Source organism: Camellia sinensis, chromosome 5 (genome assembly GCF_055761805.1).
Source record: "Camellia sinensis isolate YWXY chromosome 5, ASM5576180v1, whole genome shotgun sequence".
In the NCBI taxonomy this organism is placed as follows: Eukaryota; Viridiplantae; Streptophyta; class Magnoliopsida; order Ericales; family Theaceae; genus Camellia; species Camellia sinensis.
The window spans coordinates 56,873,994-56,896,307 of NC_138965.1; the positions used below are offsets into that span (position 1 = coordinate 56,873,994).

The following is a 22,314-nucleotide window of genomic DNA, read 5'->3' on the forward strand; positions in this document are numbered from 1 at the left end:
TTCCTTCTTAGAGAGTGAGTAGATCAAAATGTCATCAACAAAGACAACTACAAAACAGTCTAAGACTGAGGCGGGACAAGGGCAAGGAATGACAAACCCGTCCCGTAACTATCCCTAATAAAACGTATAAAAGAGTTTATCATTACAAAATAATCACCAATAATGCAAACTAAGATTCTTTTGGCATTGAATAATATAACCAACTTTTTTGTATTAAAATTTTTTTAACCCAATTTTTTTAACTCGTTTGATTTTTGTTTTGAAACTTTTTTTACTTTTATAAGAAAAAAAAATATAATAATTATAGATAAAAAATAATTTTTTTTCTTATTGACTTATATAGTTTATTTTGTCTTTTTATACTTTTTTAGCCCCAATGAAAAAACCAAACAAGCACTGAATATCAATTGCTATTATTATCAACCAAAAAAATTGGCCCATCAACTTTTTAATTACATTCTGATTTCTTTAGAAATTTAAAACAAAATAAAAAACTAATATTTAGGATGTTAGAAAAAACCAAATCCAAACCCAACCTAAATAAAAACCAACCCCCTCACCACATCAACATGAAAATTAAGAACAATCTTTTTGTCAGAGCATTATTCTTCATGCTGACAAAAATTGCTGGATAAAAAATATTAACGAACCACCCCATGGGAATGGGAAATCCTGCTGTGCCTCATGACACAAGTTACAGTGACATTCCACATAGACTTATCACAAATTTCTTTCAATAATTCAAACTGTTCATATTATAAAATTGTCAAATAAAACATCTATGCAAAAAAACAAATTAATTAGGCATCTATAACCTCATAAAAAGAGCACATTTTTTTTAAATAAACAATTAACAAAATTTTTATAATTTTTTTAAAACAATTATAACCTAATCGTGAGACTAGATGTTTAATTTACTTAATTTTTTTCATAAATAATAAACTCGATAAACGTTACAATATAAACAGTTCGAATTATCAAATTAAACTTAAAAAAGCTCCTAAATGAGCTCACACAGCAACCCTCAGTCCCCACCAATAATGCAAAAATGATCCCTATCAAATCCATAATTTCAAGATTCCACTAATCCGTGTACAAATATTAAACAAACTACATTATATAAAGTGAATATCTCAGTTGGTGTAGACAGAAGATTGAATGCATAAATTTTCACATTCCAAAATAGTTCTAGTATGTATATATATATGATCAGTAATCAGCAGTCAAAAGAATGTGGTAACCATAATTCCAAGCCCATAGTTTTTGGGTAAATTGTGAGTGAGCAAAACAAAACCAAAACAGCTGGTGCCAAGTTTTTTGTTTAATCTCCCAAGGAGAATAGCATCAGCAATGCTTGCAGATATCTTCAGCTGCAACTTTTAACTACCTACTATACTATTTTCAGTGAGCTGTCGCTATACATGCAAGCTTCACCCGATGACAAGTGCCAAACAACAAAATCGAGGAAGAAAAAGCCCAACCAAGCAATATCCCCTATGCACATACCATACCTTCAAAAAATTCATCCACATTCCTTCAAAAATTAATTTGAATGCTACTGCTCATGAACAAGATTCAGCAATGCAGCCGGTAGTGTGTCCCCTCCAAACAAACAAACAAAAAAAAGAAGTATTAGTCTCCTTCACAAGTGATCCAGAGAAGATAACAACCAACCAGACTTCATTTTGCAAATTTTTACTTTTGAAATACTAAGTCAAATCTGTCAATGAATGTCATATGCATATTATGTGTGATTAAAATACTCACTCAGTATGCTTCTCCAATTCTTTTACAGCCTCGTTTATAGCATGAAGAGTCATTTTCTTTACCTGTTCATGTAAAGCACAACACAGAAGCAAGCCTCATCTACTGCCGAATTTACAAACTTAGCACTAAAAATAAAAAAATGGAAAGTATTTCACAATATAAGCAATCATAGAGATCTATTAAATAATAAATGCAGTAGAACAAAATATCATAAGGTAGTGCACGAAGGTAATAATAGATAATGTTGAAGATGATAAACAAAGTTCAAGTAATATAATAATCCAGACAGGCTAAACAGTACAACACCGCTCAATGAACCAAACCAAGCCTTGGGACCCAACCAATTGCCATATAACAAGTCAAGACCCGATGAAATTCTATATGAATCACTATCACCACAAAGTCAATGCCTAGAGTAAAATGCTTGCATTGCTCTATGCCATGTATGTGTTTCTGATTCCTCCCATGGTAACATTTACCGTTCTTGGCGATATAAACTACTGTAACCTATTTTCACCATCTTGATGCATAGCATGAAAGTCATTAAAAGTTGACAAGAAAATTGCATAAGTTATCTAATGTTCAACATGTGATGCTTTCATTTTATTCTTTTGGTAGAAGTCAATATATTTATATATTAACTAATACATCACAATTATCTACAACATGATTTTAACAGACAAGCTTGCCTAGTCTAACTTGATAGTTAGAAAAGCATTTTTTTTTCTGAAAATTAAAAATAACTGGCCATTAATGAAAATAATAATTTATTGGATTGTTTAGAAGAGGAGACCTAAGTAACCTAATTCATCCCAATGGGTGAACAAATCACGTTCTAGTCCAAGATCCATTAATTGTAGGCCAATTCAAGTCAAATCCACATTCGTTTAGTGAAATTTGCAAATTTGAAATTAATCCTCTTTTGACCAATGAATGATGGAGGGCCACGTGTATCTTATTCTACACTTGAGCCACAACCCAATGCTAAAGAGCAATAGATTTTGAAGATTGGAATGTGCGACCTAGTCTAGTGTAGGTCCAAAGTGAATGGTTACCACCAGGCCATCACTTCAGCTGTTAAAATATCTACAAGTATTTATTTTTGTATTCAGTTATCATCATTTTTCCTACTAAACAGCATATATTTTCTACAATAAATCAGTGCATATATAAATAAAAGTAGTTAAAATAAATATATTTTCTATTAAAAATTAAAATACATGTCTATACACGCCCTGATGGCACTCTAGCTCACAAAGTATTTTCACAAATGATGCTCTCGCTATCATTTTCGCTCCCGCTCAGGCTCAACAAATACATTTACTTAGGATGAGATCATTTTTTTCTACTTTTTGGACGGGACTTAGTGGAAAGGATAACTTGGTCCAATTTATGTTTGCAGAATTCATTTGGTTAGTAAACTCAAACAGAATTCATAAACATACAACTGTAGGATTCCAATACTTAGGTGAAAAATCCAACAGAGAGTCCATATCACATTAAAGAAGTAAATGATATGGTCTACCTCCAACTTGTCTTCCTTGGCCTTATGATTTTCAGGGAGCAAGCGGAACTCTTCTGTTAAACGAATGCACTCACCAACATTTTCAGGTGAGACAAAGTCAAGTGCAACCTTAATACATGACTGCAAAGATAACAAGAAGGGTATCAGAAAACTACATCTTAACTTATATTATGAAACAATTTATTCTATTGAGATTAGAGATAAAATCTTGAGAACAAAATATCAATCTTTTCAGTGAAAGACGAATCTACAATTGTAGGGCGAAAATCTTCAATTTAAGCACACCAAAACATCTCCACAGTGTGAGCTGAGACAGCAACTCTGAACTCAACGAATGAGCTAAACAAGATCATCTATTGAAAGCAATTTATGACATTGCAATTTGCTAAGCAAGTATCGCATTTTGATGGGTCCCACAAGATCCAAGAGGATCCATATGTCACCACAATCAATCACTTTAAATAAACCTATAGGCCAAAAGACATTGTTGTCACTCGTTAAGTAACACTACAATAATGTAGATACTACAAGAATCACAAAAATCTCTTACAAATAGTAAAGAATTGTCAAAATGATAAGTCTGACTAATGTATTTAAAGCTAAAATGCAAATGAGATATAGACAGATTGGAGAAATGTGTGCATAGAAGATGGGATATTCAAGTGGAAAGACAAGGATCTTTATGCTAATTATGTTTATGCATATATCCACTTCAGTCTTTTATATTTTTATATCCTTGGTGACATGAGCTGTTGTCTTAATTTGGGAAAATGGTAAATATGCTGATTTTACAGGTGATCCTTCAAAGAGAAGCCACTTCAAATTTATAACCTCTTAAATCAGATAAAATATCTTACAATACCTTCAAGTTTCTAACTTGATGAGGACAGCCAGCAGGAATAATAACTGCATCTCCAAGTTTTTGCACAAAAGTCCATGGTTCAATTCCTACATAACAGCATCCATTTGACAATTATGACTGCAAAGTAATACAGCATCAAATCAAACTGCCTTAGGGGCGATAAACAATAAACTAACCATATTCCTCCTTCAGCTTTCTTTTATGCTCCAGAGTCAAATAAAAAGTCTGATCATGAATAGGGTGAACAACCTGTAGCAGAAAATATATAAATGGCAACATGAGAGTACTCAGGTGAAACACCATTACAACAAAATAAAGCACCACAGCATATGGTACATGAGGATGCTTGTGTCAGCAAATCCACGTATTGCACATTTATGCCTTTACCTTACAACTATTGTTACCAACAGAATCTTATCCCAAATGCCCAACTATTGGCCTCACCAACTTTAAGGACCCCCACAAGGGTTTACAAGGACACCAGAAGTTGAAATTATACTGACATCAGAAGAAAATGAGGTTATACTAAATGTTTAAAAAGCAATTGAAAGTGATTTGATGTTTTTTACAGTGCTTAACAAGTCTATGCATTCATAAGAAGAGCATCATTATTCACATTTTCAAATGAAGAATTAACTTTTAATATAACAATCAAATCCATTTACCTTTTCCTTTTTTCTCCTGTAACTGATCGTGTTGGTTATATACTCACAGACTTACACACCCACACACACATATATGCAATATGTATAAACTTGAACAGACAGGCGTGGAAACAAACACAATGGTTTTACTTCGACAGGTCCCTACTACTTCTGAAGTCCTAAAGAAAACAGTTACAGAAATATTTAATCAGGTCAAATAAAATAGAAAGAAAACTAATGTTGCTCAAAATGGAAAATCACATGCATTAATCAAATGCTTTAAATCTACATAGCTCAAAACTTATTATTGGACAATGTTTTACCTGCTGCAATGGAGAACAGTGGATATGCCTGAATTCCCTGAAGTGCTTTTGAAGATATTCCTTTAGCTTTGGAACATCTTGTCTCCTAAAAATGTCCCAGACAGCGCCTCCATCTGCATGTTCCAACCCTTCCGACACAGTTTCAGTATTCTTCCCACTTATGTCTCCGTCCTTGTCAGGAGATCCTTGGATATTAGAGAAACCATCTTCACCTTCGCCATTGAAATACCTTTGTCTTTCTTCATCATTGCTGTTTTTTTCCTCATTCTCCGGTTCTGCACTAGTTATCTTCTTTCTCAGTTTTTTGGACTTCCTTTCCAAAACTACATGTTTCCCTCTCTTCCTTCCTCTTCTTTGAGGACCTTTTCCTGTCGTTCCATTTGCTTCAGCCTCATCATTGTTGCTTTTTTCTTTTGATGGCAAAGCAGAATCACATTCTTCAGCTACCTTCTTGGCCACAACACCATTTAGATCATCTTGACCAGTTTGGTCTGCAATTTCTTTAGCATTTACACAACCTGTCTTGTCAATACCATCACTATATTGTCCACCATCAGAATGTATTTCACAAGATCCACTACCATCTACGCAGCAGCTAGATGCTTCAGCAGCATTTGTACTTGACTGGACACCAGTGTCACCTGATCTGGAGTTCTCCACCAATGATGAAAGCTGCTGCTTCTCAACCTTTTGGCACATTTGAGTACCGTTTTTAAAAAATTCCCTCTGATCTTGGGAAAGGTGCTCTTGTTTCAACTTCTTTATTTTGGAAAGCTGTTCTGGTTTAAGAGTCACTGCTTTTGTGTGCGTCAATACATTCACCTGAAACAGAAAATCATTAATTTTAAGGGCCTCCCTAGAGGGGAAGAATTGATGGTACAAGGAACTACTTCACCAGTGTAGAAACATTGGAGAATTTAGAAGCCATGTATGCCCGCCACAAACTTCATGCATTTTGGCCATTTATAGGCATAATAGTTTTGACAAAAACATCATAAATTTTCTGAAAATATTTATACATTTGTTTCAGGTATTTACAAGATTAAAAAAAGGCACCATACATATAAAATTACAAACAGAATTACGGTTATGGCAATGTTTATTAAATGACATTAGAACGGCTGCTGTATCTTCCAATCATATGAAACATGACTGTCTAAGGACTGTTACAAGGATGTTATTAAACCATTATTTAAGGATCAGAAAGTAGTGGCTACAGTCCGTACAATTCCTTCCCATAGTATATCCAAGACCAGTGGAGCTAGGATTTTTGTTCAGTGGGGCCAAAATCTTAACTAGATGTCTAGAACTATAAATGAAATTTTTTTCTTACTTGACAATCAAAAGAAGTAAATATTTTTAAATGATAATAAAATTGGAAGCATAATTTAATAAAGCATAAACAGAAATAAGTGAAATAAGTGAACATTCAATAGTTCAATCACCAAATTTAATTTTACAAAACTAAACGAGCAAGAGAACTAAAGTGATTGAAGAACATGCATCACTTGAGATTTTTGAGAGCACAAAAAGACAAGTTCACTGTCACAAAAGAAAATGGTGTTGTCAAGAAACAAGATAGAAAGTACAAAAATAAATATATATATATATATATATATAAAAGGAAAGAGAGAAATGAGGGAAGCAAATTTATTAACAATAAAAATAAATTAATTAATTAAAAAAGGATATTCATACTGCACTATTAACCTCTCATACTCCCCTTGGGAGGAGATAAAAAAAAAGAAAGAGAAAATATCATTGCTCAATAAAAAAAGGCCTAGTTAGCAAAATAACAAACAAGTAATTTAAAGGGAACAAATGAAAAATATAAGATTCAAGTGCGAAAATAAAATCTCAGAGCAAGCAAATTGAAAACATTTTTAAAAAAACTCAAGTAAAAATAGAATTTTACCAAAGTTCAATAGGGCCAATTGGCCCCGCCTATCCCCTTAATAGCTCCGCCCATGATCCAAGATGCAAACAATAACCAGTCAATCTAGATCACTTCAGTGGGGCCTTAACAAGTATTCCATTCCACCATCCTAGAAATACTAAAACCCGTTTTTCTCCATGACCAAAAAGGGGGCAAAGTTAGGGGAACACTAAAGAATTTCATTTTAATCTAACATTTAAGAACCTCAACACTCAAATTGCTAGTTTTTAGTGTTTCTTTCAGAATTATTGGGACTTGTGGCTGAAAATAAAATTTGGATGAAAATTCTTATCCCAAAAAGTAAATTTAAAACCCAATGCAGACAAGATAGTCACCTTCATCATCTAGAATGGTTTTAGGTTTGATCTAGATTCCCATTTGCCCATTCCTTCTATCAAACTTCACATTTATGTTTTATCAATTGACGATGTGCATACATACACACACATATAAGATGCACAGAAACCCACATACATCAATATACATGCCAAAGTGACATACAAATACACATACAATACATATAGGCCATGTTTGATTCCACAAGACTAATAGTGAGGTATTAATAATCCAATCAAATTAGTGTGGTATTCATAATCCCACCCCTACCCCATTACTAATAATCCTACAAATTTGTTGGATTAATTATCCATTGGATTGATAATCCTAAAACAAAATGTCAAAACAAACATAAGATAATTGGGCCCACGGATTAATAATCCCAATCCCATACTCTAATCCTTCCAATCAAACATGCCAATAGTGTGTAAAAGGGAGATTTCCATAGATGGACACAATACATATACATAAAGTGTGTGAAAGAGAGATTTCCATAGATGTACTGGCCATAGTCCTGTAATAAATTATTTTACAGACAGCGAGCGGCTAGCCTGCCTCAACATGGCCTTACCACAAACCAGACCTAGTGCCGAACATATTTCAACCTACGTTACACAGACTCCTCAAAATAAACCAAATATCCGTGTTAGAAACCCGACTCTCAAACAAAGATATGGAATATATATCGAATATTTTTCAACAGATACTTCTTACATAATTATACTCCCTCCATCCCAAAATATTGGTCCTTTTTGGAAAATCCAACTTTTTTTGTAGTACAATTATTGCATTTGAAAAAAAGTTAATTTTCCAAAATTACCCTTTTGATAGTACATTTTTTGGGAATATTAATGTCATAATTGTAGTTTTTATATTGTTTATTAATTTAAAAGAATGGCCAAATAGGAAATTTACATTATTTTTGTACTTGATTTTTGAAGAGAGACTAATATTTTGAAACAATGAAAAATAGAATAAGAGACTAATATTTTGGGACGGAGAGAGTATATAATACTATTATTATATGTATATATTGTTATATAATTACATATAACACCATTTAATCTCACATACTTATTTAAAAATATAAAAATATGCTATTTTTTTTCCAAATTCACGTATCCTTAAATTTATGATTTGATGAATCCGATCTTTAAATACATACCCGCATCCAATACCCATAACCAAGTCCATGTAACATAGATTTGGACCCTTACGTGCCTAGCTTATCCTCTAACCTATGTTTAATAACCAAACACAACATTCGCAAAAACTGTGAAGGCAAAGAGAACCAAAATGACAAAAAAGCTAAATAGGAGTTTCCCAGAAGTGAAAGCTACGGTACCAGAAACTCATAAACATATCCTACCGCATCAGACATATCACAGTGAAGCTTGGTAGTAGAGTCCCCACGCCCCAGCTCCTGAGCAACCCCATAAGCAATATATGTTTTCGGCCCCAAGTCTGGCTTCAAAGTCCCTTCCGGCAATTTGACTGCAAGATTGAGAAAGCCATTGCGTGGATGTGTATATTCCTTGAAGGGCAAGCAATTGATATACTCAACACCATGACGAGGTAAGCGTTCCTCAAAAGCATTAGACGGGGGCCAATCTTTCAATTTCAGAATCTGAGGCCACGAAAAACTGTCAGATCGGCCCTCCAAATATCCCGTAAAGAACTGATGAATATTAATCTCTACCTGCAATGCATCGCACCAGTAGAATCACCTATCAAATTCATCTTACAATAGAGAAGAAAAGAAAACTTCGGCAATCATGAAAAGACATCTAAAAGGGTTAAAGTAGACATACTATTGAAGGTATTTCATTTGGGCCTACCCTCCTAGGAAAGAACATCTAAAACCATATCATTTAAAAGGGCCAGTGTTGTCAAATTTCAGTCTTTTTTACATCAGTGTACTCTAATACAAGCCATTCATGAAAAACATTAGTTCAAGCATGCACAGTAGGATAATTTTTCAAAAAGCTTTGGAACAGGAGAAAAAATAATGAGGAGAAACATGGAATCGAAAGTAAAAACAGAGAATTAAATGAGGAATGAAAAGCAACGTGACAATGATTCAAGTAGAGAGAACAAAAGGCTAAAAGAGTAATCAGAGAGAACAAAAGACTAGAGGAGTAAATCATTGTTAACTTGGCCTCGACAACTGTTGAGGAATAGGAAAAGTTCATACTGCTGCTCATTTTTGCGAGTGCAAAGCTCTTTTGCATTAATGTTTGCAACAAAAAGAGAGCATTTTTGTTAGTTACTAAGAGTTGTCTATTTACCACTTCCAGAATGAAAATGACTAGAAACAGAGTTGACTGCTTTCAACTCAATTTGTTGCTTCTAAAGTAAACGTATCAAGCACCTTAGTTTAGAAAAAGAAACAACCATATTTAACAACATGATGAGAAGCCATCTAAAACAAAAGATCATATTTAAGTCTTCTGGTGAGGAAACCCTAAATCAAGGTTTCCTTCTCCATTTGATGTATTTTCTCCTCTAATTCAATTGATGTACAAAATGCCAATATGAATTTGTTTTGGGGGTAGTTTCTTGACATCTTTCCCTGGAGGGACTATTGCTTCATATCACTACCACCATATGATGAAACTGTAACAATTTTTTTTTTGTACAAAAGCAGTAGCAAGGTCCTCCACGATAAATTCTTTCCCATCAGAACTTTCTGCTGCAAGGTAGAAATAATTTTGTGTTTTAAAATAACCATCTATGTATCAATGTCAAGCTCTTATAAGTTATAACCCTAGGCAACTCAAACCAACATAATAGCATCTTAATCCTAATTAAAAACACAAAGCACAAGCAAGTGATGGCCAGCCTCCAGCGTTTGAGAATGTATGATAAACAAAACCATTAACACTTAAATTATCAATCTGCTAATTTTTCAGAGTAGAAAACATACTTGATTAGACCAAGCATATCTAATTTGATAAAAAGGCCAGATCAGCTGTACTAATGTTAAATGCATGCAGCAAGCCGACTTCTAGTTTAAGAGACGGCAATATAACTCTCTTAACCAAAAAACAAAAAGAAAAAAGTCTAAACGAAGTTAGGCATAAGGATATTATTATGTGTATTTTTTATTTTATTTGTGGGGGGGGGGGGGGGGGGGTGTTCTTAAAAAAATTGTTCTGTAGCTTTCTTTTGTATAGCTAAAATATTATCTGCTTGCCATTTTTCCCTCTGTTATGTTGCACTAGCATAACTTCCACTTAACCAAAGGATACCTAATTGTGAACTTACTCTTTTAATGTATTGAAAAACTTGTAAGCAAATGTGATGAACTGGAAACATCTTCAATGTCACTACCATGCCATTAGTTTTTCAGGCTACTATATTGATTATGGTGCTCAACAAAGATTTTTTATTAGATGCTCAACTCTTAAGGAACAATTTTAAATCTTGAACTGACCTCACTCCAATCCAAACAATCAATGGCCACAACATCCAAATGCTGAGAATGCTTCAAATGTTTCATCTGTCTGAATGCACGCCACATAACCATCGGTTCCCAACTCAAACCAGATGTCTGTTCGAGCACATTACTCACAATCACTGGCTCACCCTTGATCCAGTGCTGCTGGAAATGCTTCAAGTCCCCATGTTGAATATCTCTAGTCGTAGGACAGTACAGATAGTTGTCATTGGAATTTTCTCGACAAGCTGCTTTACGTGACTTACCACTGCCCAAGTCAATGTCACCAGATGAATTGAAACAGGAGCAGACCTGCAAGGGTGTTCTAGGCATATCATAAAGTTTGTGCATTTTAATTGTATCGTCTGCTTTCTTCACCAAGTCTGAAACCCAATCTTCAGGAAACAAGTACCTCAACTCTAGTATGCCAACACCACAACCACCCATATTCTCTGGAGGGCAAGGAATGCTACCATCTTTCTTTGCTTTCCACTCAGAATTTGACTTCTCATAATCTGTGGAGCTCTTGTTAACAGATATACCCAAAGCTGCTCTCTTTCTTGAAGAAACAGACTTGGGTTTGCCACCATGGAGATAAGCTAACCCATTGTCAGTATATTGAAAGATTACTTCCTTCCCACCTCCCTGCAAGTGACCATCACGGACCTCCCGGCAACAAGTAAGGCAAAGGTCATAAAAACAGTTTGGACAGCTTCTGTGGAAGTCAACAACAGAAGTTTTACAGTAGTCACTGCACAAAATATGTGATATCATTACGCAAAAATTAAGAAATATTTAACATAAAGAAGACAATTTTCATGAAACCTACCAATAAACACGCTCATCCTTTTCACAAGCTGCCTTTTGTAGCTCTAATGCTGCTAATGATAACCCTGGCCAAACAAACATACAACTAGCAAATAATTGCCTTCTCTCATAGGTTTTGGATTAGAATATTAATTGAACGAACAAGTGTTAAAGCAACTATGAAGAAGCATTAGTATAAATTGAACATTTTCTCCTAAAGGCCTTTTAGAACATAATCCCTAAAATTTTTATTGAAAAAAAAAAATAAGTATAAACATGGCAAATTGAAGTTACTATCAGTGAAACCAGGATAGCTATCTACAACCATTGAAATGAACAAATTAAATGAAGTGAAATAGATGAAAAAGAAAGCACTTCTACAGTGAAGCCAATCAAATAGCATTGCAAATCCATCTTATATCCGTTAGAACAGTCCAAGTGCATGTGCAACTCTCACATCCATATGAAATCACTATCTTAGTTTCAAATAAGAAAAAAGTTTTCGTCACCACCACATCAAGACCAAAACTACTAACATCTTTTAAGCATTGATCGCCAAAATCACAATTCTATTATTCTATTTAATATCTCTGTACTCAGTGTAGTGACCTCCATTTCATCGCTTTAATAGGAAAACATAATTATCGAGTTTTCATGTTACACAAAACCAAAGAATTACTACCTTGAATCTTGGCCTCTATTTCCTTCTCCATCAATTGCTCTTGATTAAAATGTTTCAGAAATGGAATAAGTGCATGTAGCAAATACATGGAGTGGTGAACCTTTTCATCTTCGTTGATCTTCAATTTTAAATTGTTCAGTTCCTACAGCGAGCCACGAAGAGCATATAATATATATATTTTGTATAAGTTGAGGACACTAAGAAGCACGGACACGTACACGACAACTTGTAAATTTTCAAAAAATGCAGAATCCAACATTTTGGTAACATGCAAAACATATAAACTTTATATATTTATTATATATCATATTTTTCAATATTATATATTTACTTGTATCAAATATTTAATTTCATTAAATTCATTAACCTTGGATATGCTATTTCAGTATTAGAAATATATATATATATAATTAAAAAACGATCCCAGTGTGTCCCAACATGTCTACAACATGTCCCCATCTTGTCCCAACTGACACAGTGTATCCAAGTCTCTCCAGCATGTCCGATATGTGTCCAGAGCATGTCCAGCGCATGTCTGTGTCCAACACATGTCCAACATCAGTACATGACCTCTGGAGAGGTGTTTGTGCTTCATAGGGAGGATATCTAGAATAGGAACCAATAGAACAGATCATGAAATGTCTGGAGCAAAGAAAACTGACTGACTTTAAGAGATCCATCTAAACGTAAGCATGCTTTGCAATTGCAGTTTCCACAACAAACAGGGCAAGCCTCGGCAATTGCCTCCTCTTTTGTATCAGGATACCTGCAAACATGACAAAATTATTATTAATATCAATCACAACAGAAACTATCAGAAATTATTCACAAGTTTAACTACAAAAATGTAACGTAACTATAATCTGATGACTGAAACCCACAATTGTTGAGGATCGGGGGCACACCAGGGAACTCAAACAAGCAATAACACACAAGTTTTAACGTGGTTCGGCAAGTCGCCTACGTCCACGGGCAGCGGATTCACTATATTGAACAAAATGGTGAATTACAACACTCTCTGTAATTCTCTCTCTCTTTGCTCTCAACTCACACCTCTCAGCTCCACATCTGATATCTATATCCTCTCCCTCCCGTCTCTATTTATACACAAAGGAGTAGGTGGGAGAGCCCTCATTCTTTGACTTTTGACATGGTTGGTGGCCTTCCATTGTTGACATGAGGTTGGTGGCCTTCCATTGTTGACATGAGGATCACCCCTTTCACATGGGGTGTCCTCCAGAATCTGTAGCCAATTCAACAAATCTCCACCTTGGCGAGGATTCTCTTATCCAACATAGTGATCGATCAACACTGCCATGCACCCGAAGGTGCTCAGTTTCGAGAGATGTTGACCAAGTCCAAACAATGTTGGAACTTGATCCCAGAAACTACCTTTGTGAGCATATCGGCCGGATTATCTGCAGTACCAATCTTTTGAAGCAGAATATCCCCTTCATTCACTATTTCTCGGATGAAATGGAAACGGACATCAATGTGCTTGGTGCGGGCATGATGAACCTGGTTCTTTGCCAAACAAATGGCACTCTGACTGTCACAAAACACCTCAACGTGCTTCTGAACAATTCCCAAGTCTTCAATCAATCCATGTAGCCAAATAGCTTCCTTAAAGGCTTCCGTTACTGCCATGTACTCTGCCTCTGTAGTAGACAAAGCCACCGTTGACTGAAGCGTTGACCTCCAACTTACCGGCCCTTTAGCAAGCGTAAATAAATACCCTGTTGTTGACCGGCGTTTGTCTAAGTCACCAGCATAATCTGAGTCCACATATCCTTCCAAATTCTGCCCGAGTCGGTTATCTCTCTCGAACTTCAATCCCAGATTGACCGTGCCATGTATGTACCTTAGGATCCATTTCACTGCCTGCCAGTGATCTTTTCCTGGATCATGCATATACCTGCTTACCATACTCACAGCATGCGAGATGTCAGGCCGTGTACAAACCATAGCATACATTAATGCACCAACTGCATTTGCATATGGAACCTGTGCCATATGCTTCCGTTCTTCTTCTGTGCGTGGAGACAACGAAGCACTAAGCTTGAAATGAGGGGCCAATGGTGTACTTACAGCTTTGGTTTTCCCATTGATGCCAAATCTGTCTAACACCTTTTTCAGATACTGGGTTTGTGTCAGACAAACCGTGCCCTTCTTCCTGTCTCTCTTGATCTCCATGCCAAGAACTTTCTTTGCTTCTCCCAAATCCTTCATTTCAAACTCCCTTGCTAACTGTGCCTTGAGTTTGTCAATCTCCACCTTGCTCGTAGATGCAATCAGCATATCATCTACATATAAGAGCAAATAGATGAAGGAACCGTCGGGAAGCTTACGGAAATATACACAATGATCAAATTGACTTCTTGTGTATTCTGTCTCTATCATGAACCGATCAAATCGCTTGTACCACTGTCTCGGGGATTGCTTCAATCCGTACAACGATTTGTTCAGCTTACAGGCCCAATTCTCTTTTCCAGCAATTTTGAAACCATCTGGCTGGGACATGTATATCTCCTCTTCAAGATCTCCATGTAAGAAGGCAGTTTTGACGTCGAGTTGGGCGAGCTCGAGATCAAACTGTGCAACCAAAGCTAACAAGATGCGAATAGACGTGTGCTTCACAACAGGTGAGAATACCTCATTGTAGTCTATTCCTTCCTTCTGAGCATAGCCTTTAGCTACCAATCTAGCTTTGAATCTGATGTTGTCTCTGCCTGGAATGCCTTCCTTCTTGGTGTAAACCCACTTACACCCAATTGCTTTCTTGCCTTTTGGAAGTTGCACCAACTCCCAAGTCTGGTTCTTGTGAAGTGACCCGATCTCTTCATCCATAGCCTCCTTCCATTTGACACTTTCTACATTATGCACGGCTTCTTTGAAAGTGCAAGGAATATTGTCTTCAATGATTGGAAGTGCATAGGCTACCATATCGGTCATCCAACTGGGTTTCTTAGTCACCCTTTTCCCTTTCCTGATTGCAATGGGTTCTGATTGATGCGGAGCCTCTGGATCTTCATTTTCATCTGAACTCTCTTCAGAGCTATCCTCTGAGACTTCTTCAGGATGGTTGATTGGCTGACTAGTCTTTGTTGGAGTCTCAAACTCCACCTGCACTGACTTCTTCAATGCTTCCTCATTCTGTTGAGGATCTGATTGCTTCAGCATTGCAGACTCATCAAAGGTAACGTCTCTTCTGATGAGAACTTTCTTTGATTCAGGGCACCACAGTCTGTATCCCTTGACACCGTCACCGAAGCCCAATAAGATGGCTTTCTTGGCTCTTGGATCCAACTTAGATTCTGTAACATGAAAATATGCTGGACATCCAAAGATACGTAACTGATCATAATCAGTAACTGGGACTCCTGACCATACCTCCATGGGAGTCTTCCCATCTAATACTGCAGTAGGTAGTCTGTTGACAAGATGACGAGCATAGTTCAATGCCTCGCCCCAAAATGCCTTGCTCAATCCAGACTGTGACAGCATACACCGGACTTTCTCCACCAAAGTGCGGTTCATGCGTTCTGCAACTCCATTCTGCTGCGGTGTTCCAGGAACTGTGAAATGTCTCACTATCCCTGCATTCTGGCAAACCTCAAAGAAGGGATCTGATGTATATTCTCCACCATTGTCAGATCTGAGCTTCTTGATCCGTCTGCCTGTCTGGGTCTCAATCATCTTCTTCCACGTAAGAAAGATGTCTAAGACTTCATCTTTGTGTTTCATTGTATAAATCCAAACTCTTCTAGAGAAATCATCAATGAACGACACAAAGTAGTGTTTACCTCCCAACGAAGCAGTCTTGGAAGGACCCCATACATCAGTGTGGACGTAGTCTAGAATCCCTTTGGTACGGTGAATTGCAGTACCAAACTTGATTCTTGTTTGCTTGCCCAATACACAATGCTCGCAGAACTCAAGCTTCCCCGTCTTGGCGCCTTTCAACAGGCCTTGCTTTACCAATCCTTGTAAAGCCTTCTCACCGACATGCCCTAGGCGCATGTGCCAAAGTTTGGAAGTGTCTGATGCATCATCTTCTGAGCTGGAACTGGTGGAGACAGCCACTCTCCCTGTGACTGTAGAGCCATCTAGGAAATATAAATTTCCCTGTCGAGTACCCTTCATTACAACCAATGCTCCTCGAACAACTTTAAGGACTCCACCTTCCATGGTTATTCTGTAACCTTTGGAGTCTAAAACTCCCACTGAGATGAGATTCTTGGTTAGATCTGGTACATACCGTACATCTTCAAGAATTCTGATTGTTCCATCATGGCTCTTCAGTTTAATTGTTCCAATCCCCTTTGTCTGGCAAGCTTGGTCGTTGCCCATCAGCACAACTCCTCCATCGAACTCTCGTAAGCTCGAGAACCACTGCTTGTTAGGACACATATGGAATGAACATCCGGAATCTATTATCCATTCATCCGACTGGCCATATGATGAAACTGTGAAGGCTCCTCCTTCATCATTATCTCCATCTCGTGCAATATTCACCTTCTCTTCTGTCTTGTCTTTATTTGGACAATCTTTTGCCCAATGCCCCTTCTGGCGACAAGCTGCACACTCGTCTTTTGCAAGACGTCTTTTGTCTGAAGGTTTCCCCCTGGATTTTGAGCGAGACTTTCCTCGCCCTGTATTTCTTCTGTTATTTGTTCTGCCTCTGACTGTTAATGCCTCGGATGTTGAGTCCCTGTTTGCAGACTTATCTTTCCTTCTGAACTCATTGTTCACTAAGGCGTTTGCAACATCAATATACTTGATCTTCTCTTTACCGTACAGTAAAGTAGTAGTGAGATGATCATACGAGTCAGGCAAGGAATTTAACAATAACAGTGCTTTATCTTCATCACCAACATGATCATCCAAATTCTTCAAATCCGTAATAATTTTGTTGAAGTTATTTAGGTGTTCGTTCATCGAAATACCTTTAACGTAGTCGAAACGAAACAACCTCTTCCTCAAGTAGAGCCGGTTCTCAATGCTCTTTGTCATGAACTTATCTTCCAGCGCCTTCCAAAGCTTCTTCGCAATATCATATTCTGTAAAGGCATACTTCTCCTCTTTTGCAAGGCAAAGTCGGATGGAACTACAGGCCAGGAGATTCACCCTCTCCCATTCTATCTCGTCCATGTCATCTGGTTTGTCTCCCAGAGTGAAGTGCAGGTTCATTTGGACAAGCATATCCTTAACTTCGCATCTCCACATGCCGAAGTTGCTGCTTCCATCGAACTTCTCTACCTCGAACTTGGCATGGGACACCGGGGTCCAATGCCTAGAAGTGCTTGTACTGGCTGGATTACTTACGGACTCGGATGCTCTAGATTCTGCCATTTTTTAGAAACTTCAATTCAAAAAACTGACCGTACAGATGTGTCCGGAATACTCCAAATAGTTGGGAAGCACTATTGGATCGTCAAAAACGGACTCCGAATGGCTCCGACCTGGCAAAAACACTTTGGACGGGTCAGATCTACAGAATCTGGTGCGCTGAGATGCACCGGATACTTTCTCCGGTCAACGGCTGGTCAACGGCTCAGTCAACGGCGCAGGCGGCGCGGTCAACGGCAGCGCAGGCGGCGCGGTCAACGAGGCTCCGGCTCGGTCAACGCGGCTCCGGCTGACTGGGCAGGACACGTGGCTGACACGTGGCTGACACGTGGCTGACACGTGGCTGACGTGTCGGATGACGTGGCACGCGCGTGTATTACACGCGCCTTCCCCCACTCGTCTTCTTCCTCCGTCAGCGCGTGGGGGCGCGTGCGTGAGAGTGGTATCACGCGCCGGTTGTCTGAACGGCGCGTGGGGCGCGTGCTGAGACTGTGGGTGACGCGCTTTGTTCAGAGAGCGCGTGAGGGCGCGTTTGGAAGCTTCTGGGCTCTGTTTTTGCTGTTTTGGACTCCTCTCGGGGAGTTCTTCCTCCTGGTATGGTCAAAAGTGGATTTTGAGCACTTCGAAATCTGGGCACTTTCGGGAAAAATTCGATTTTTCGCAACCCGAGCTCTGATACCAATTGTTGAGGATCGGGGGCACACCAGAGAACTCAAACAAGCAATAACACACAAGTTTTAACGTGGTTCGGCAAGTCGCCTACGTCCACGGGCAGCGGATTCACTATATTGAACAAAATGGTGAATTACAACACTCTCTGTAATTCTCTCTCTCTTTGCTCTCAACTCACACCTCTCAGCTCCACATTTGATATCTATATCCTCTCCCTCCCGTCTCTATTTATACACAAAGGAGTAGGTGGGAGAGCCCTCATTCTTTGACTTTTGACATGGTTGGTGGCCTTCCATTGTTGACATGAGGTTGGTGGCCTTCCATTGTTGACATGAGGATCACCCCTTTCACATGGGGTGTCCTCCAGAATCTGTAGCCAATTCAACAACAATTACATTATGATCTTAAGTGGAGATGAGTGTATAGGATAATATAATTAGCAAAATAATATATATGATATATCAAAAGAACACTTGACTGTACTTGTATACTGGCAAGTACCAACATGCAAGTAGAAAGCAAAAATCTCATTTCATGCAACCATCTCAATAAAGTAGTGTCATAGAAAGAGATACAACAACTAATAAGCATAGTTTTCAGAACCTTACAATTCATTATTCAATTAAAAATTCCACTTATATTTGCATCTACATTTTTCTGCCATTTTGTCAATGGATATCATAAGAATTTTTCAGCCATTTTAAATTGTGTCAACTTAAGACGTAAAAGCCTTAAATAGCTAAAATTTTAAAAATCAAGGTGTTGCACAGATATTCTACAACTATTATAGAATAGTTTAACAACAAACCACATCATTTTGCTTCGATTTCTTCCAAGTTCTATCTTCCAATACATGTAGTAGCAGAGCATACGCACACATCAGTGCATAATATAATGGGTGTTTGGAAAATTGCTATTTTAGTAGACTATTTTAGTGTGTTAAAATTTTTGTATTTGAAAAGATGATCGAATTTTTTTATAATTGAATGTGATGTTTGTGGGAGAAAAAATAAAATGATTATGAGTTTGACATAACATTTTGTTTTATTGACTATTTTAATTTATTTTATCTTTTAGTACTATTTTAACCAAAAAAAATTAAAAAGCCTTCTTCCCAAACACCCAGAGTAGACATTACAAATCCTTATATGCTAAAAGGTGATATGTGTTAAATGATAGTTAGATCCTTCTTTTGTCATCCTCTCTTCAACTACAAGTCAAAGTTGAATCAGCATTCTAGGGAAATGCATACAACTATACAAGTGAAGCTAAAAGTCACACCAGTATAAATTGATTGGAAACCCATGGCTTCTCTGCGACTGCTACATGCTTTTCAGCTTCACCGTTTATGTAGATGTATAGTTTAGGGGGAAAATAAATTGAATTAAATGTGAAACCGATGCACTTTGCTTAACATCAGGTTGAATTCCTCTTGCCAACTACATATTTTAGCTAAAAAATTTAAAAAATATCATAAATTATCACATCATTTTCTATTTTTCTACACATTTTTTATAAAAAATTATTAAAATAACTTATTCCTAAACAAAAACTTAGCCAAGTTCAGTGGATCCAACAAAATTAACCCAAATAGTATTCACTCTATTTGATTTCAATTTTTAAGATTCACTTTTCAAAATATTTTATGTTTTTGTTTTTTGTAATTTTTTTATTTTTACTGAATTTTTTTAATATTTTAAGCAATTTTTTTTAATTTTTAGATACACTTAACATAAATACACTTAAAAAGTATAATATTTGTAAAAAAAATTAAAAAAAATCACTAAATACTAAAAATTCAAAAAATACAATACATTTTTTTGGATTTTGTGTATTTATTAATTTTTTTACAAATATTTTATTATTTAGATATATTTAACTAAAATGCATCTAAAAAAAATTGTTTAAAATTTTAAAAATATTCACTAAAAATAAAAAAAAAATAATAAAAAATACAAAAAATAAAAAACTCAATTTTTAGAAAAATGAATTCAAAAAATTAAAACAAACCACACTGATTACTTATAAAAATAAATAAATAAATAAATCATAATTCACATCTCAATATTATTAAGTTGATTAATGTCTACCAAGTGTTTTCATGCTAAGCCTGTGTTTGGCAAGTGAGTTTGCAGGCTTTTTTGGCTATTTTAGCTACAAAAAACAAAACAGGCTATTTTAACCATAACAAACAAAACATCACACCCAACCCATAATCATTACATTCTTCTCTCACAAAAAAACTCAAAAAAATCAAAAAGTCCTTCCCAAACTAAGCTTTTAAGCCCAGGCTAAAATAGCCAAAAAAGTCAAAAAGCCAATCCACTTCCCAAACGGAGGCTAAGGAATTTTAAAAGAAGAAAAAATATAATATTAACAATTTTTGTCTTGTCAATGTCTTCAAACTTTAGAATAGACAAAATTCAACTGAGAATCTGTTCTTTAAATCAAAAGAAGCTTTTAATTTGATTCAATGTTGGCATGGTTACAGGGGAATTGTGACTAAATGTATTTCTTGGGAAAGTTTTATGATATTAAGCAATTCCTTAAATTTTTGATGACTTCAAGAGAGAGAGAGAGAGAGAGGGAAACACAAGGGTAGAAAATTCTAACAAACAGAACAACATTGAAACAGAAACAACAATCTTTATAATCTAGAATAATGAAGTTCACTACAACCCCTAATACAAATTAATTTCATGCACAGTAGGCAAAAAAAAGAACAATTTCTTATGAAACTAAAATAATGATCAGGGTGCTAGAGCGAATTCAAAAAACACAAAAACAAAGGGGTAGAAGAAAATAATACCATCTGTGTAAACAAGGAATACAAAATCGTTTGGTCTTACACCTCTGGCACCGAACAACACGGCCTTTGTCATTCCTCTGACATTGATGACACATCACTGACTCGATTATGTTCCCCTATTCAGATTCAACAAAAATAAAATCAGAACAACCAACATAAAACAAGACACAGCTAATGAATCCAATCCAATTGAGAGAAGAAGTTGCCTCAGTCTCACTCACATTTTCATCTCGCTTTCTTGAACGAATCAATGGAGTCTCTTCTTTCACTCGTTTTGCTCTGTTCCTCCGAGAATTAGCTTCCTCCTCCTTTTGATCCTTACCTGAACCTAAACAATCCAAATCTCCATTCTTTTTTGTCTTGTTTCTCTTAGCCGATGATTTTGTGTTGTTTGTCTGAATCTGAGTCGCTTTCTTCTCTGTCTCATTCTTCTTTGGTCGCCCGCTTCTAAGACTATATTGGCCATTCTGCTGCTCCTCCACAGAATCCTTGCTATTTTCCATAATCACACACTTCACTTCACTAGTAACTCTTTTATTTTCTTGGCACTTTCTCACCTCACGTTCCTATCAAACAAACAACATAAGAGAATTTCTCGAGTATGCTGTATGTAGTATATATATATGTTTGTATGTCTCACTCACAGACGGACAGACAGACACCAGTTACGAGGGAGGGGGATGGAATTGAAGAGTCCCGCCAAAACGAATATGAGTTTTGAAAAAGTCCCGCCCCCCTCACTCTCCCGCTTCAGCTTGCTGCATAGTGATGATGTGATCATGGCCGCCCTACTCTGCTCCTTCCACTACGTTGTCAAATGTTTTATTAAACTATTTTTTTTTGAGGAAACTTATCAATAAAGTCTCGTATCCAAAGTTCAACATCTATCTAATTTCTAAATAAAACCGTTGTACAAATTAGTCTTATAATATTTTTAATTGTTGTCAAAAAAATCTTTTTTTTTTTTTTTTTCAATTTACAGATGCTGTTACATTTTATTACCGTCAAATTTTCATCAATCGGTCACCGAAAACTCATCAGATTATTCAACATCATCGAAAAGTCACCGGAATATCGCCGGAAGTTCACCGGAGTGTTAAGAACATTAATGGAAATCGCCGAAATATTCAAAACGTTCACGGAACGTTAAGAACATCATTGGA

General features: G+C 36.5%; 1 protein-coding gene across 3 annotated transcripts; it reads right to left on the reverse strand.

The window, feature by feature from the left end:
* Positions 1–1,154: 1,154 nt before the first annotated feature.
* LOC114304292 (lysine-specific demethylase JMJ26) lies at positions 1,155–21,878 on the reverse strand. Of its 3 annotated transcripts, XM_082868932.1 has the most exons (13): positions 21,373–21,877; positions 21,152–21,267; positions 12,988–13,087; positions 12,322–12,463; positions 11,662–11,725; positions 10,830–11,583; positions 8,763–9,092; positions 5,122–5,943; positions 4,331–4,403; positions 4,155–4,240; positions 3,293–3,412; positions 1,768–1,829; positions 1,155–1,602 (listed from the first exon to the last, which is right to left on the reverse strand). In XM_082868932.1, exons 1-13 carry the CDS (start codon positions 21,652–21,654, stop codon positions 1,563–1,565), a joined length of 2,991 nt encoding a protein of 996 aa, XP_082725058.1. In that variant the 5' UTR covers positions 21,655–21,877; the 3' UTR covers positions 1,155–1,562. The 3 variants fall into 3 exon arrangements, 2 of the variants coding, with proteins under 2 accessions (XP_082725058.1, XP_082725059.1); XR_014329543.1 differs by lacking the exons at positions 1,155–1,602; positions 1,768–1,829; positions 3,293–3,412 and adding an exon at positions 4,542–4,652 and having other exon boundaries at positions 4,176–4,240; positions 21,373–21,878; XM_082868933.1 differs by lacking the exons at positions 1,155–1,602; positions 1,768–1,829; positions 3,293–3,412; positions 4,155–4,240; positions 4,331–4,403 and adding an exon at positions 4,821–4,977 and having other exon boundaries at positions 21,373–21,878.
* Positions 21,879–22,314: the final 436 nt, after the last annotated feature.

What these genes read in the sequence shown, in the direction of transcription:
- LOC114304292 (XM_082868932.1), bottom strand. Translation starts at nt 21,654, where the DNA reads ATGGAAAATAGCAAGGATTCTGTGGAGGAGCAGCAGAATGGCCAATAT. An exon ending in ATTCCTTGTTTACACAGATG is followed by an intron (nt 13,088 to 21,151) that starts GTATTATTTTCT and finishes TCATGTTTGCAG; the next exon opens with GTATCCTGATACAAAAGAGG. An exon ending in AATAGAGGCCAAGATTCAAG is followed by an intron (nt 11,726 to 12,321) that starts GTAGTAATTCTT and finishes TTGTTTGGCCAG; the next exon opens with GGTTATCATTAGCAGCATTA.